The sequence below is a fragment of the Salvia miltiorrhiza genome, chromosome 7 (assembly GCF_028751815.1).
Source record: "Salvia miltiorrhiza cultivar Shanhuang (shh) chromosome 7, IMPLAD_Smil_shh, whole genome shotgun sequence".
Taxonomy (NCBI): Eukaryota; Viridiplantae; Streptophyta; class Magnoliopsida; order Lamiales; family Lamiaceae; genus Salvia; species Salvia miltiorrhiza.
In genome coordinates, this window is record NC_080393.1 from 34,514,696 (window position 1) to 34,528,264 (window position 13,569).

The following is a 13,569-nucleotide window of genomic DNA, read 5'->3' on the forward strand; positions in this document are numbered from 1 at the left end:
TATCTTCGTTTATTTTGGAATCTTATGAAATCCAAGATTAAATATGATATATTATTAATAAAGATTTTACTATATTTCAAAGATACAGATCAATTTCTTTCGCAACAAGTCAAATCTAATATTGATATATATCAATCTTCAAGAGCCAATAGGATCGTGCCACGTCAGCCCTAAGCCCATAATCATGTGGACTCTGGCCCAAATCTTGACTCTTCCTACAACTATAAATAGGGGTCCTCATATCAGTTCTAAACACACACAAATCATTTGAGAGCTCAAGCATTGAATGAGTAATTCACTACAACGAAGTCATCTCCAACAATCAAGGCATTCTTCGTGGAAGCAACCCAAAAGCTCAAGTCAAATCCAACGCTCGATCCAGAAATAAGGCGTAGGCCCTCTACATCAATGTTATAAAGCCCAAAGCTCAAGGTTCAAGGCGTTCTACAAGGAAGTCAACACGTTCTTCATCAAATTCATCAAAGTCAACGTTCAATTCAGAAATAAGGTGGAAGTCCTCCGGATTGACGTCATCAAATACAAATTCAAGTTCAAGTCATCAAATCAAATCCAACGAAATCAAGAAGGCGAACTTCCCTCCAAAGATTTCAAGAAACACATCAAATTCAAATTCAAGTTCAAATCATCAAATCAAATCCAAGGAGATCAAGAAGGCGTACTTCCCTCCAAAGATTTCAAGAAACACATCAAATTCAAATTCAAGTCATCAAATCAAATCCAAGGATATCAAGAAGGCGTACTTCCCTCCAAAGATTTCAAGTAACATTTGAAGAGGATAATCAGAGGATCAAGTGGAGATTCGCAACCCACAATAAATCCATCTCAATCCATTTATTTTGGATTTGTACACATTTTTGTATTTCATTAAATTGAATACAATAAAATTTGTGTTTACAAATTTTGGCACGCCCGGTGGGACATCTCTACCTCTCATCTCTCATCTTCACCAACAACAACTCAAGCAAATTCAAATGGAGAACAAAGCTTCAAGTGCTGCCCTAAACATCACTTTGGAGAACATTGGTGTTATCACTCGAGGCAAAGCTATGCAATTGGAGGAGATTTCCAAGTCTGCTTCAGCAATGGAAAAGCATTCAACCGCGAGCTACTATCTTGAAGCTCCTGTTATGGTGACAAATGCTTCTACTCTGGAGGAACAAGTTGCTAGCATAGCTAAGCTTCTTGAAAGCATGAACAAGCGTATATTGGAGAAAGATGCCAAGATCTCAAAGCTCATCTTAGAGAAAGGAGAAGGAAGTCGAGTGAATGATGAAAAAGATGAAAAAAGTGATGATTCAGAGTCATTCGAGAAGCACCATGAAGAAAAGACGCCTCCTAAGAACATCGAAGTCTCTGCCGATGGCTTCATTCACATCAATCAACTCAAAGACTTCATCATGGGAACGGTCAAAGACAAGTTCGAAGGGACCTCGAAATCAGCATGGATTTATAGCAAGCCATATACTACAAGGATTGACTCCTTGAAGATGCCAATAGGCTACCAGCCTCCAAAGTTTCAACAATTTGATGGCAAAGGCAATACAAAGCAACATGTGGCTCACTTTATGGAGACATGCAATGATGCGGGAACATATGGAGATTACTTGGTAAAGCAATTTGTTCGTTCCTTGAAAGACAATGCATTTGATTGGTATGTCAACTTGGAGCCAAGTTCCATCGATAGTTGGGGGCAAATGCAAAAAGAGTTCCTCAATCGCTTCTATAACACTCGAAGAACAGTGAGCATAGTTGAGCTTACAAACTCAAAACACTGGAAAGAAGAGTCAGTCATCGACTACATCAACCGATGGAGGGACTTGAGCTTAAATTGTAAAGATCAACTATCTGAAGCTTCAGCAATCGAGATGTGCATTCAAGGCATGCATCTACACATGCAAATGAAGATGATGAAGAAACTTCAAATGTGACCACAAACCAATCTTCAAGTTGAAATTCATAAAGTCAAATGCTCATTGGTAAGAGACTAAACTATCAATTATGCTCCTTGAGAAGAGCCTAAACTATCAACGAAGCCCCCAAACATGAGCAAAATGATCATCCAACTTGAATACTCCTTGACACGAGTATAAAATGTTTACAAACTCAAATTCAAGTTGAAGACTCCTTGACACGAGTATAAAATGTCTACAAATTCAAATTCAAGTCGAAGACTCCTTGACACAAGTATAAAATATCTACAAATTCAAATTCAAGTGAAGACTCCTTGACACGAGTATAAAATGTCTACAAATTTAGGGGGGTGTATTCGTTGTGGAGTTTAATAGATTTCTATGGATTTTAAAAGTCTGGGTGTATTCGTTCCAGACTTTTAAAAGTCTGCAGAAATCTGGGTGTATTCGTTCAAGACTTTTAAAAGTCCATATAAATCTGGGTGTATTCGTTTCAGACTTTTTAAAATCCATACAAATCTAGGTGTATTCGTTATTCCATTGACTTCAAATCCGGAATGACTTTCATGGATTTCATCCAAAAAATACACACGACGAAATCCGGCCAAGAACCACGAGAATTGAAATCCATGGAGTTTTGAGCGAGCGCGGAGTTCCAGCGCCCGCGGCCAAGAAGCCAGCGAGCGCTGGAACTCAGCATCCGTTGAGAAAGTCCAGCGCTCGCTGGGTTTGAGCGGTCGCTGGAAACACATAGAAAAGTTAGTAATCTGCACAAAGAAATTTTCTCAAACATTAATCTCAAGATTCTCAACAAAAGCATATTTGCAAGAAAAGCCAACCTTCAGAAGCTGCTTACGTTAAGCCAAAGATAAAGATCAAAATCTGGACTTGCTGCTTCTCGCAGCCATAATTTTGTGTCTTCAAGCAAGAAAAAGACACACACTGGCACACACACAGTGTGTTTTTGGCAACAAATTTCAACGCCATTAAAATATTAATATAAAGAAATTCACAACTACTACATCTTTCGCCATCATCTTCCTAGAAACACAAGAGAGAGATGGAGAAAACGAGAAGAATACAAACTTGAAGCAGAGATGGGTTGCTGCGAAACGCCCAAGATTTGGAGCTGCCACGTGGGATGGTGGTGCGCACCCTCCTCTTGTTCACCACCACCATCTTCCTAGACCTCAGCGGCGGCGCCTCTTGCATAGACGGGGCATCGATTCCAACAGAGATTATCAGTTCCATAATTTGCAAAGAATGAATCTCTGTTTAATTCAGCTTTCTGGTTTCTTAGCTCTACCAATTGAGTATCTGATTTGAAGGGAAAGGCGACGAGCAGGAAGAGCTGGAGTCGGTGCAGGATACCCAGCCATTGAAGTCTGGTGGGGGAAACAGTTTTATCAGATCGGACAAAGCGAATATTGATCTGACGAAGAAGATGAGGTATAGCTTCCTACAATCACAAGCCCTCTTTTACGTTTTATATGTTTATTGAATGCATAAATTGTGTGTTCTTGTTTCAGGGTTTCTCCGATTTTGTTCAAGAAATGGTGTCTCTCGTGAATGGGTACACTTGCTCTGTTTAATGATGTATTGGGCTTAGTTGGTGAATTCGCGTGAGAGCTGAGTTATGATGAGATTGATATTGAAAATAGGGAAAAACATACAGCATGGAAGAACTGTTTTGGGAGATGGCACAAGCTTATGAGATTCCTAAATGGACATGTGAAGAAAACAAGTTCAAATATGAAATATCTGGACTGTAACTTCTTCTCATCAACTAAAATGTGGCTGGGTTTCCAGCGCTCGCTGGTACCCAGCGGTCGCTGGGTTTCCCAGCGCTCGCTGGAACTCAGCGGTCGCTGGGTTTCCAGCGGGGCTGGGACTCAGCGGGCGTTGGCTTCATGGAATTCAATTCCAAAATTATCCCGTAAAGTCTTCGAAAATCAGTGAAAATCGGGGTGAAATCCAACCACGAATTCTTTGAAAGTCGTCTGGAATCTATGTGAATTCCATGGAATTTAAATTTCATGGACTTTTTAAAGTCTGTGAAAATCCACAACCAATACACCCCCCTTAAATTCAAGTGAAGACTCCTTGACACGAGTATAAAATATCTACAAATTCAAGTTCAAGTGAAGACTCATTGACACGAGTATAAAATGTCTACAAACTCAAATTCAAGTTGAAGACTCCTTGACACGAGTATAAAATGTCTACAAATTCAAATTCAAGTGAAGACTCCTTGACACGAGTATAAAATGTCTATAAATTCAAGTTGAAGAATCCTTGAAACGAGCATAAACTATCTTAATTTAAATTCAAATTGAAAAAATCTTGAATATGAGTATAAACTATTCACAAATTTGAATCCAAGAACTCCTTCATATGAGTATAAATTATCTAATAATTCAAAACTGTCGAGACTCGTTCATTTCCACGACAAGTCGTCCATGAACAAGTCTCGAGGGGGCATTTGTAGGCACACGAAATTTATAGGATATAAAAAATATTTTATTAATTTTATATCTTTGTTTATTTTGGAATCTTATGAAATCCAAGATTAAATATGATATATTATTAATAAAGATCTTACCATATTTCAAAGATAGAGATCAATTTCTATGGCAGCAAGTCAAATCTAATATTGATATATATCAATCTTCAAGAGCCAATAGGATCGTGCCACGTCAGCCCTAAGCCCATAATCATGTGGACTCTGGCCCAAAGCTTGACTCTTCATACAACTAAAAATAGTGGTCCTCATATCAGTTCTAAACACACACAAATCATTTGAGAGCTCAAGCATTGAAGGAGTAATTCACTACAACGAAGTCATCTCCAACAATCAAGGCATTCTTCGTGGAAGCAACCCAAAAGCTCAAGTCAAATCCAACGCTCGATCCAGAAATAAGGCGTAGGCCCTCTACATCAATGTTATAAAGCACAAAGCTCAAGGTTCAAGGCGTTCTACAAGGAAGTCAACACGTTCTTCATCAAATTCATCAAAGTCAACGTTCAATTCAGAAATAAGGTGGAAGTCCTCCGGATTGACGTCATCAAATACAAATTCAAGTTCAAGTCATCAAATCAAATCCAACGAGATCAAGAAGGCGAACTTCCCTCCAAAGATTTCAAGAAACACATCAAATTCAAATTCAAGTTCAAGTCATCAAATCAAATCCAAGGAGATCAAGAAGGCATACTTCCCTCCAAAGATTTCAAGAAACACATCAAATTCAAATTCAAGTCATCAAATCAAATCCAAGGATATCAAGAAGGCGTACATCCCTCCAAAGATTTCAAGTAACATTTGAAGAGGATAATCAGAGGATCAAGTGGAGATTCGCAACCCACAATAAATCCATCTCAATCCATTTATTTTGGATTTGAACACATTTTTGTATTTCATTAAATTGAATACAATAAAATTCGTGTTTACAGTTACTTAATTTATATTAGGAGTCAAAATTTTTGATTAAATGTAAGATCAAAAGTGCAAATGTACAGAACTCATATGGCTAGGACTTTATCGGATGATCAAAACTCACGTGGCCAAATGTCTGAATGTATAAAAGATGATAAGCTTTAATTAGCCGAAAATTTTGATTCATACTATGAACTTAAGATCGGATATATATACCAACTACACATACAATAATTATAAATTCAAACTAAAAAATTGTCATGAGATGGAAGTTTGATTGTTTTTCTTAATAATAACCCATAAAATACAACGAGACTATATTAACTTACACGGCCCTAAATAATTGTAATGTTGTAATAAGAGAATAGTGTCCGAACAGTACTGATATTAAATCATTTATGTATATGTCCTATGCTTTTTACTTCTTCACGTTAATTTACATATATTTTAAAATTTTAATGAAATTAGCAAATCAAGTACTGAAATTACATCATTCCTTAGCCGAAATCTTTGTTCAGAAATCTTTTCACAAATCTATACTTTGTCGCAAGATATTGAAAATAATGTTGAAAATGTTAGAAAGCGCGCATTATTCCCGACGCCACTATAAAACAACTTAGCCTCAAACTGTACACGGAAAAGATGGACCACCTTGCTCTCCACTCTTTCTCTCTCTAAATCAATACTTATATCTGAATTCAAATATCAATAAAATTATAAATATTCATAATACCTATTCCAAATGCCTAGAGAGATTACGACCCGGGTGGGGTTAAGGACGTTTTGCCCTTAGTCTTGATTAGTAATTTTCCATTAACGGGAAAAAACATACATTTCCTTTCATTCAATTTCGAATCACAACGTAGAATGGACAACTCCAAACGCTTTGAAATATTATTAATGATTTCCAAAATAGAAAAAACAAAAAAAGGATCTGCGTGGAAGGAATCCTTGTCGGAATACAAAAAATCCAAAAGCACACGATCAAAAGAGTGACTGCCTCAATATGCAAATAACAACAAATCTACCGCATACCCACTCTGAGACCACGCTTTAACTTTACACATCATTTGATAACCCCCAACATAAATCAAAACCCAAATAATTTATGTATTCAATTCAATTGTAAAAGGAAACAAAAATAGAATGCTCGTTTTGAATAATAGAAGACCCCTTTTTATGCATACAGCACACGCCTTTTTGCCTACCTTTTATGGTATAAAATAAAAATGTAAATTTGTAATTTAACCGACGCAATCAAATACACGAGGGCACTCAATTTTGCGACGCATGGCACGCTTGGTCTACAGATTAATTAAAAATAGAAAAAGATTAATAATGAGATATGGAAAGTAGGATGGAAGCGCTAGCGCACATATATATATATATATATATATAGTGCTGTTGTGATCCACAGATAGAGGTAGAGGAAATAAAAATGGCAGGAGAATCGAACGCGTCTCTGCTGAATCAGCACAAAGAGAAGCATTTCACCGCCGGCGAGATCGTGCGAGACATCATCATCGGGGTTTCTGATGGTCTCACGGTGCCCTTCGCCCTCGCCGCGGGTCTCTCCGGCGCCAACGCCACCTCCGCCGTCATTGTCACCGCCGGAGTCGCTGAGATCGCCGCCGGCGCAATCTCCATGGGCCTCGGAGGGTATTCAATCAATCCCTAGCTCTAGCTGAATGAATTTTGTAGTAGTTGTATAATGCACATGGATGGAATTTGCAGTTACTTGGCTGCAAAAAGCGAGGCGGATCATTACATGAGGGAGCTCCAAAGGGAGCAGGACGAGATCATTGATGTGCCTGATACAGGTTCCTTTTAAGCTTCTGCTTTCTCATATAAGTAGATGATTAATTAAAAGTTCAAGCGTAGGGGATTTTACTAATTTTAAATGGGAATCTATAACAGAAGCAGCAGAGGTAGCAGAGATATTGTCGGAATATGGAATTCAGCCACATGAGTATTCGCCGGTGGTAAATGCACTCAGAAAAAATCCCAAAGCCTGGCTTGATTTCATGATGAAGTAACTTCTTCTCTCTCTCTCTCTCCCTACCTTTTCCTGTTTATAGTTTAAACCAATCTTAGTTATCATCGCCGCTCAGGGGAAAAAACTATGCTCCGTCACGACATAAATTTGGTTTACATATGCTTCTAGCTAGATACTGCATTTTGTTTTATCATCCATCCTAATTGGGATTTGATAAACTCGAATCACCATTTACTATAAAGGTGAAGGTGAGGGAGACTAGGTTCTGAGATTTGGAATCAATTCTAGCATTTCCTCTTCAAACATGTTCTAAATCAAAATTTTCATCTTGTAACCTTTTATGTTTGGATAAAAATCTGAGATCACTTCAGTTCAAGTGTCATTTTGTTCTAAAGAAACAGAAAATTTTGTAAATGCAGCATCAAATCACTCTTTCTTAGTATAAGATCGAAAAGTTGTTAATCTGGTGATGAGAAATTAAGATGAAGATTTGTGTTAGTTGGTGGTAAATGCATTGATGAATCAGGTTTGAACTGGGATTGGAGAAGCCAGATCCAAAGAGAGCAGTGCAGAGTGCATTGACGATCGCAATAGCTTACATAGTAGGCGGGATAGTCCCACTTTTTCCTTACATGTTGATCTCCTCTGCTGATAGAGCTGTTGTTGCTTCCATCATTGTAACTCTCATGGCGTTGCTCGTTTTCGGCTATGGCAAAGGCCATTTCACCGGAAGCAAACCCTTTTGGAGTGCCCTCCAGACCGCCTTCATCGGAGCAATCGCCTCTGCAGCTGCTTTTGGCATGGCCAAGCTTGTACAAGGATGACCACTATTCACACCTCTCTTTCTTTCTCCACCATGTTCTAGTGTTGACATTAACCATTTATTTAGCAGAGCTATTTTTGAATGTCATGTCTACTTTATTTTGGGCAACATTTTGCCAATTTGCTTTGCTAGGTTTGAGATATTTAACCCTAACCTCAATAATTGAGAGGCAACTACAGCAAAGTAAAGCAAGTTCCATTTTGTCACAACAAACAATAGTCAATTATGCTGTGGATTCTCATTAGTGAAACAGCTACAAGTGAGCATTCCTAGCTTGCGTTTCTTAATCATCAAATTTAAGCCACTTCAACTCACTTATCACATCAACAACTGCAAAAAAATTGTTTTGATCACCTGTTCCCCTCAACAACAAACATAATTTAATCTACCTGTAAATAACCAATCCCATGACAAATGTGGCATCAGATAATGACACACACGATGTAAAAAAAATATAAATTTAAAGGAAATATTTGTAATATTGTTGCTTTTTACTATGGTGCACCATCAAATAACAAAAAGAATAGATTTCAATTTTTCAAAAATATTACTTATAATACCTGGACTGGATATTCAGTTGAGTGAAGAAAAAGGGGATTCTTGGTTCCCTTATTCTTACGCAAAACCATTTTCCACAAAAAGCCCAAGATATAGGTAAAATCTCAGCTCATTTCAGAAGTTAGGGATCCCATTTGTCTAGTTAAAACTTCAACTTTTTCAGAGCTCTGAAACTTTGTAGCTTCGGCCATCTGATTCTGATCTTCATTGACATCATCAGCTGAAGCATCTGAGTTCTCAGATTCATCTGGCTGGCATGCCATTCCAGAGTGAGTACAAGCCTCACCGGGAACTTCATTTTGTGTCGATGGATAGGGCAAAAGCAGCTGCTCCAGAACTGCATCGTTTTCAGGTGCATCCGGAAGAACAAATTGTCCTTGATTTTCAAAAGAAAGTAGCTTCTCATCCACTGGATTTGGACCTAACAATAAGTCCACATCCATCAGAAGATCTCTCATTTCATCAGAAGAAAAATCCAATTCCATAAAATCTTCATAATTGAAGGCAGCTTCTGCTGTGCATGCAGGCTTGGCGGCTCCATCTTTAGGTGGCTGATACCTCACTATTGTTCCATCCGAAGGAGTTGGTTCACAATCATCGATAACTTCACTCAGTTTAGTTTTGCCAGTTTCAGCCACACGCCAACTGTTCTCTTTCGGCTGGAAGAACTGAGCCATAATCTCAGGGCTTTGCATTGCCATGACGATGAAGGACAGCATCTGCTGCTGGTTCTTCTCCATTCCTTTTAATTGTTCGGCCAAGAGAAGCATTTTACTCCGTGAAGTCTGCTGGTGCTGTCTTACGTTTGTCAGCTCTTGTGTTAAAGCATTTCTATCCGTTTTAAGGCTCTCGACTTCTTTCCACAGCGCCAGTCTCTTGTCTTCTTCTTCAGATTGTAGGGCGGGCTCTGCGTCTTTCTTCTGCACCAGATTGTGACTGTTTTTTCTTCGGATAATGTTCTTCAGCAAATGCTTCTGCCCTTTGATGAAGGCCTCATTAGCAAATTGCCAGTTGTCAGTATCAATTTTCCTGAAACCCTGGTTCGACAAATGTAGGGTTAATGACTGAAAAATCAATGGACACTCCCTTCTGAACTAACATCTTTGCAATATCCACTACATTTACAATTACAACCATGTGAGGATATAGCTCCACTGCACACAAAAATAAAAGGGAAACACTAAATTTTTCTACAAATTATTATGATCAGGAAGTTGAGAATATAGAAAGAATCTAGTCTCAATGCAGACACTAGGATTTGAGTGAGGGATAGGGATATTTGCTCGAGCAACAAGTGCAATGTCTCCTCGCCTCCAGGATAACGAACAAGTAATAATCCTACTTTAAGTACTCAGAGCTCTTCGTACGTTATGTAGTGCAGGAGTCGAGAAGATACACTATAATTCGATACTACTTAGACACGAGGAAGTCTCATCCTTATATTTTGTTCATCATACTTCACTTTCAAGTCCATACCATTATTCTCATTGTCATGAATAAATGACTTAAATCCCACAATTCTTGAGACTTCCAAACAATTTAGGCATCACCATAGTCACCAAATCCTAAACATATTTCTACTACAACTGCTACTTAGCAGCGCAGATTTCCTCTACAAATCCATTTCCCCAATCCAAAGTTTATACATACTTGATAAAAGAAAATTTCAACAAAAACAATTCTCACAAGCGCAATCAGCCCAAGATGGAAGATGAAAAATTAGCATTGCCAGTGTCCTCCGTGATCAGTTGAATGGTGTTGGGAGCAATCCAATAATTGGGTTTTAAAATGCAGAAATAAAGTAATTACCAACGATAGAAGCACAACACACCATCATACACAAAAACAATTAAATTAAAATAAAAAAGAGGGTAGGGTGAAAGAGAATCTGACATAGATATTGAGCTGACGGACGAAGCTGGAGAAATTACTGTGCTTGAAGTACTTGGGCAGCAAGTGTGAAGAAAATTTGGACTCATCCCATATGATAAAGCTGTCGTTGGAATCGCTCCAAGAAATCAACTCGTCCGTTGACTCGTCATTCACCATCTCGTAGCATTTAACCAAGAAAGGCGGCAGCGTCGTTCCATTCTCCACTGATTTCACCATAATTCAAAAAGAATCGAATCCCACCTTCAAAACCCAAGGCTTTCAATTTCAATTTCAAATTCTTGTATTGAAATTCAAAAGAAAGGCAAGACTCTGTGTATCTCTAATCTCTGATATGAAGAAGAAGAAGAAGAAGAAGAAGAAGATGGGTTTGCTTGGAAAGGAAGGTGAAAGAATATGCGGAAATTTAAATGAAAAATCTTTGTTTGGAATTGGGAACCGACCTGGCCTGCACAGCTTCGACGGAAAGCGCTACTCTGCTTCCAAATATAGTTCAACACTCAAAATAAATTAAAGGTTTCGCCTAAAAAATATTATTGCTCTTTTTCGATTCAATTACCGTCTAATAATTATAATGAAAATATAAAATAAATAAAATATATAACTAAGTTTTAAAAAAATGTAAATATGTTTAATAAGATTGAGGAAATATATTGATTTAGTATTTCTTAAGATAAATTATATATATAGTATCTTATTTTTTATAATAATTAAATTATTTCTTATTAATAATTTTTTCACGTAACCTAAATAGAATTACAAAATTTTAAAAAGTAAAATATAAAATTTAAAAAATTTAAATATATTTATAATAAGGTTTTTTAATTTCAAGTAATATATAATAATTTAATATATTAAAACTTTAAATTATTATAGCTTGTTTATTTTAAATTCATTTCATTCATATCATAGCGTATCAAATTAAAGGTCCTTTTATGATTTTTATTCAAAACATGATTAAATGAATATAATTACCATTTTCATTCCTCATTTAAATATTAAAATACATATTTATATATTTTATTGAAGGGAACATATTTTTAAAAATTAAAAGACCGTTTTATATGAATTCACTCCTTAGAAAATATGAGTGAAACTTCCGTGAACTTGAGGAAAATAGTATGATCATATATTTGTACTTTAAAAAAGTCTGAGACTCTGATAATTAAAGAAACAATAATAGCAGAACACCATAAAAGTGTATTATTGGTATTTCCTATAGGGCTATTATGATTATGACTAAACCCAATTTCCTATAATACCTATAATAAATAATAATAGTGACGTTGAAGCAGGTTTTTGGAGACTTCCAGTCCATTTGTTATGAACTATTCCACTCCAATCTAGATTATCCTAACCTAACTGGGGGCTGGAAAACTTATTTATATCGGGAAATTATAATTTGATATTAGCTTTTACGAAACTAGCATGTTATATTTAAAATTAAATACTCGAATTGTTTATTCGAGTTAGCAAAAATGTCATAATGTATATAATTCCACGAGCCACTCTTAAATTTCACCATTTCAACATTTTTTTTTTGACGTAACCATTTCAACATTTCTTAATTTTTCTTTATTTGTAATTATTCTGAATTTTACATTTCCTTTAATTAACAGCATATTCTAATTAACATTAATACTTATTAATCAATCAATTAATAAAGATATTACAAAGCACAAATCAATTAATATATATATATATATATATATATATAGTTTATAAATATTTTACATGTAATTCTAATTGTGATGTGACACTATTAAATTGTTTGTGCATGTTAATTGTAATAGAAATAGTAAATATTAAAATATAAATTCATGAAAATAAAAATAATAATAATTAATAAATATTACTCCCTCCGTCCACCAATTAAAGGCCTATATGAAAAGGCACGGATTTTAAGAAAAAGTGTATTTTTATTAGTTGAGTGGAGAAAGGGTCCCACTTTTTAAGAAAAAGTGTATTTTTATTAGTTGAGTGGAGAAAGGGTCCCACTTTTTTGTAAAGAATCTTTCACTTTTTTTTTATTAAATAATGAATAAAAACTTACCAAAAATAGGTAGGCCTTGTTTTTGTGGACGGACCAAAAAGCAAGTAGGCCTTGAATTGGTGGACGGAGGGAGTATATATTATATATATAGAGAGAGGTTCAAATACGTACCACTAAATAAAATAAGTACGGAGAACCATTTTAAGTCATTCGATCATCAAGATTCACCGTGGATACATCATCTTGGTGGATGAATGCAAGACTTGGGTTCGAATCCTGAAGGAAACAATTTTTCTTTTTTTAATGCATTAATTTGTATAGCAGATGCTCATGAAGATATGAGCAGTAAAACCATAGCTTAATCGAGTTTCGACGTGTACGGATACATAAATTTTAAAGGTGTCTAAATATTAATCGGCATGTCTATGTTGATTTTTTTAAAATATTTTATTATTTATACTATTTATTATTGAGGCATATAACTTTGTAATGTTTTATTATATTGAGACAAATAATCAATTATTATATTATAAATTTAAATGTGCTCGATTATTCAGATTTGGACGGGTACGAGTATACATGTTTTAGATAGGTCTAAACATTTATCGATATACTTACATTAAATTTTATCTAATTTTTTCATCTTTTGTCATTTAAATTATTATTTATTACTTCTTCCATCCCTAAAACATCTTCCTGATAAGAGGCAGCACAAATTTTAATAAAAGTTAGTTGTATATTTGATGAGTGGAAAATGGATCCCACAATTAAATAAAAAACTGATGATATAAGAAGTGATGATAATGGCTAATTAAATTAACAAATTAAAATTAATAAAGGTGGGTCCATTAGTGGCAATGTGTGTAAATATGTGGAAATTGTAAAGATAATCATTAGTGAATTTTTTCAAAAACGGATTATGAAAATGTTTTGGGGACGGACCAA

General features: G+C 35.8%; 2 protein-coding genes and 1 long non-coding RNA gene across 3 annotated transcripts; 2 read left to right on the forward strand and 1 right to left on the reverse strand.

Moving 5' to 3' along the window:
* Window positions 1-2,272: 2,272 nt before the first annotated feature.
* Window positions 2,273-3,684, forward strand: LOC130996150 (uncharacterized). Its single transcript, XR_009092417.1, has 2 exons — window positions 2,273-3,380; window positions 3,461-3,684. It is a non-coding gene; the product is annotated as an uncharacterized LOC130996150 (long non-coding RNA).
* A 2,935-nt stretch (window positions 3,685-6,619) lies between these two features.
* On the forward strand, window positions 6,620-8,396 carry LOC130996152 (vacuolar iron transporter 1). The gene is made up of 4 exons (XM_057921661.1): window positions 6,620-7,023; window positions 7,099-7,184; window positions 7,282-7,396; window positions 7,887-8,396. Exons 1-4 carry the CDS (start codon window positions 6,803-6,805, stop codon window positions 8,182-8,184), a joined length of 720 nt encoding a protein of 239 aa, XP_057777644.1. The 5' UTR covers window positions 6,620-6,802; the 3' UTR covers window positions 8,185-8,396.
* Window positions 8,397-8,629: 233 nt separating this feature from the next.
* LOC130996151 (heat stress transcription factor A-8) lies at window positions 8,630-11,147 on the reverse strand. Its single transcript, XM_057921660.1, has 3 exons — window positions 11,075-11,147; window positions 10,635-10,874; window positions 8,630-9,778 (listed from the first exon to the last, which is right to left on the reverse strand). The coding sequence occupies exons 2-3, from the start codon at window positions 10,848-10,850 to the stop codon at window positions 8,846-8,848; spliced, it is 1,149 nt and encodes a 382-aa protein (XP_057777643.1). The 5' UTR covers window positions 10,851-10,874; window positions 11,075-11,147; the 3' UTR covers window positions 8,630-8,845.
* Between the last annotated feature and the right edge of the window lie 2,422 nt (window positions 11,148-13,569).

Bases quoted from the DNA above. Each gene is read 5' to 3' on its own strand.
- LOC130996152 (XM_057921661.1), top strand. From the start codon at position 6,803: ATGGCAGGAGAATCGAACGCGTCTCTGCTGAATCAGCACAAAGAGAAG. The intron at 7,024-7,098 runs GTATTCAATCAA...TGGAATTTGCAG, and splicing joins ATCTCCATGGGCCTCGGAGG to TTACTTGGCTGCAAAAAGCG. The intron at 7,397-7,886 runs GTAACTTCTTCT...TTGATGAATCAG, and splicing joins TGGCTTGATTTCATGATGAA to GTTTGAACTGGGATTGGAGA.
- LOC130996151 (XM_057921660.1), bottom strand. From the start codon at position 10,850: ATGGTGAAATCAGTGGAGAATGGAACGACGCTGCCGCCTTTCTTGGTT. The intron at 9,779-10,634 runs GTCAGATTCTCT...TTGTCGAACCAG, and splicing joins TCCGTCAGCTCAATATCTAT to GGTTTCAGGAAAATTGATAC.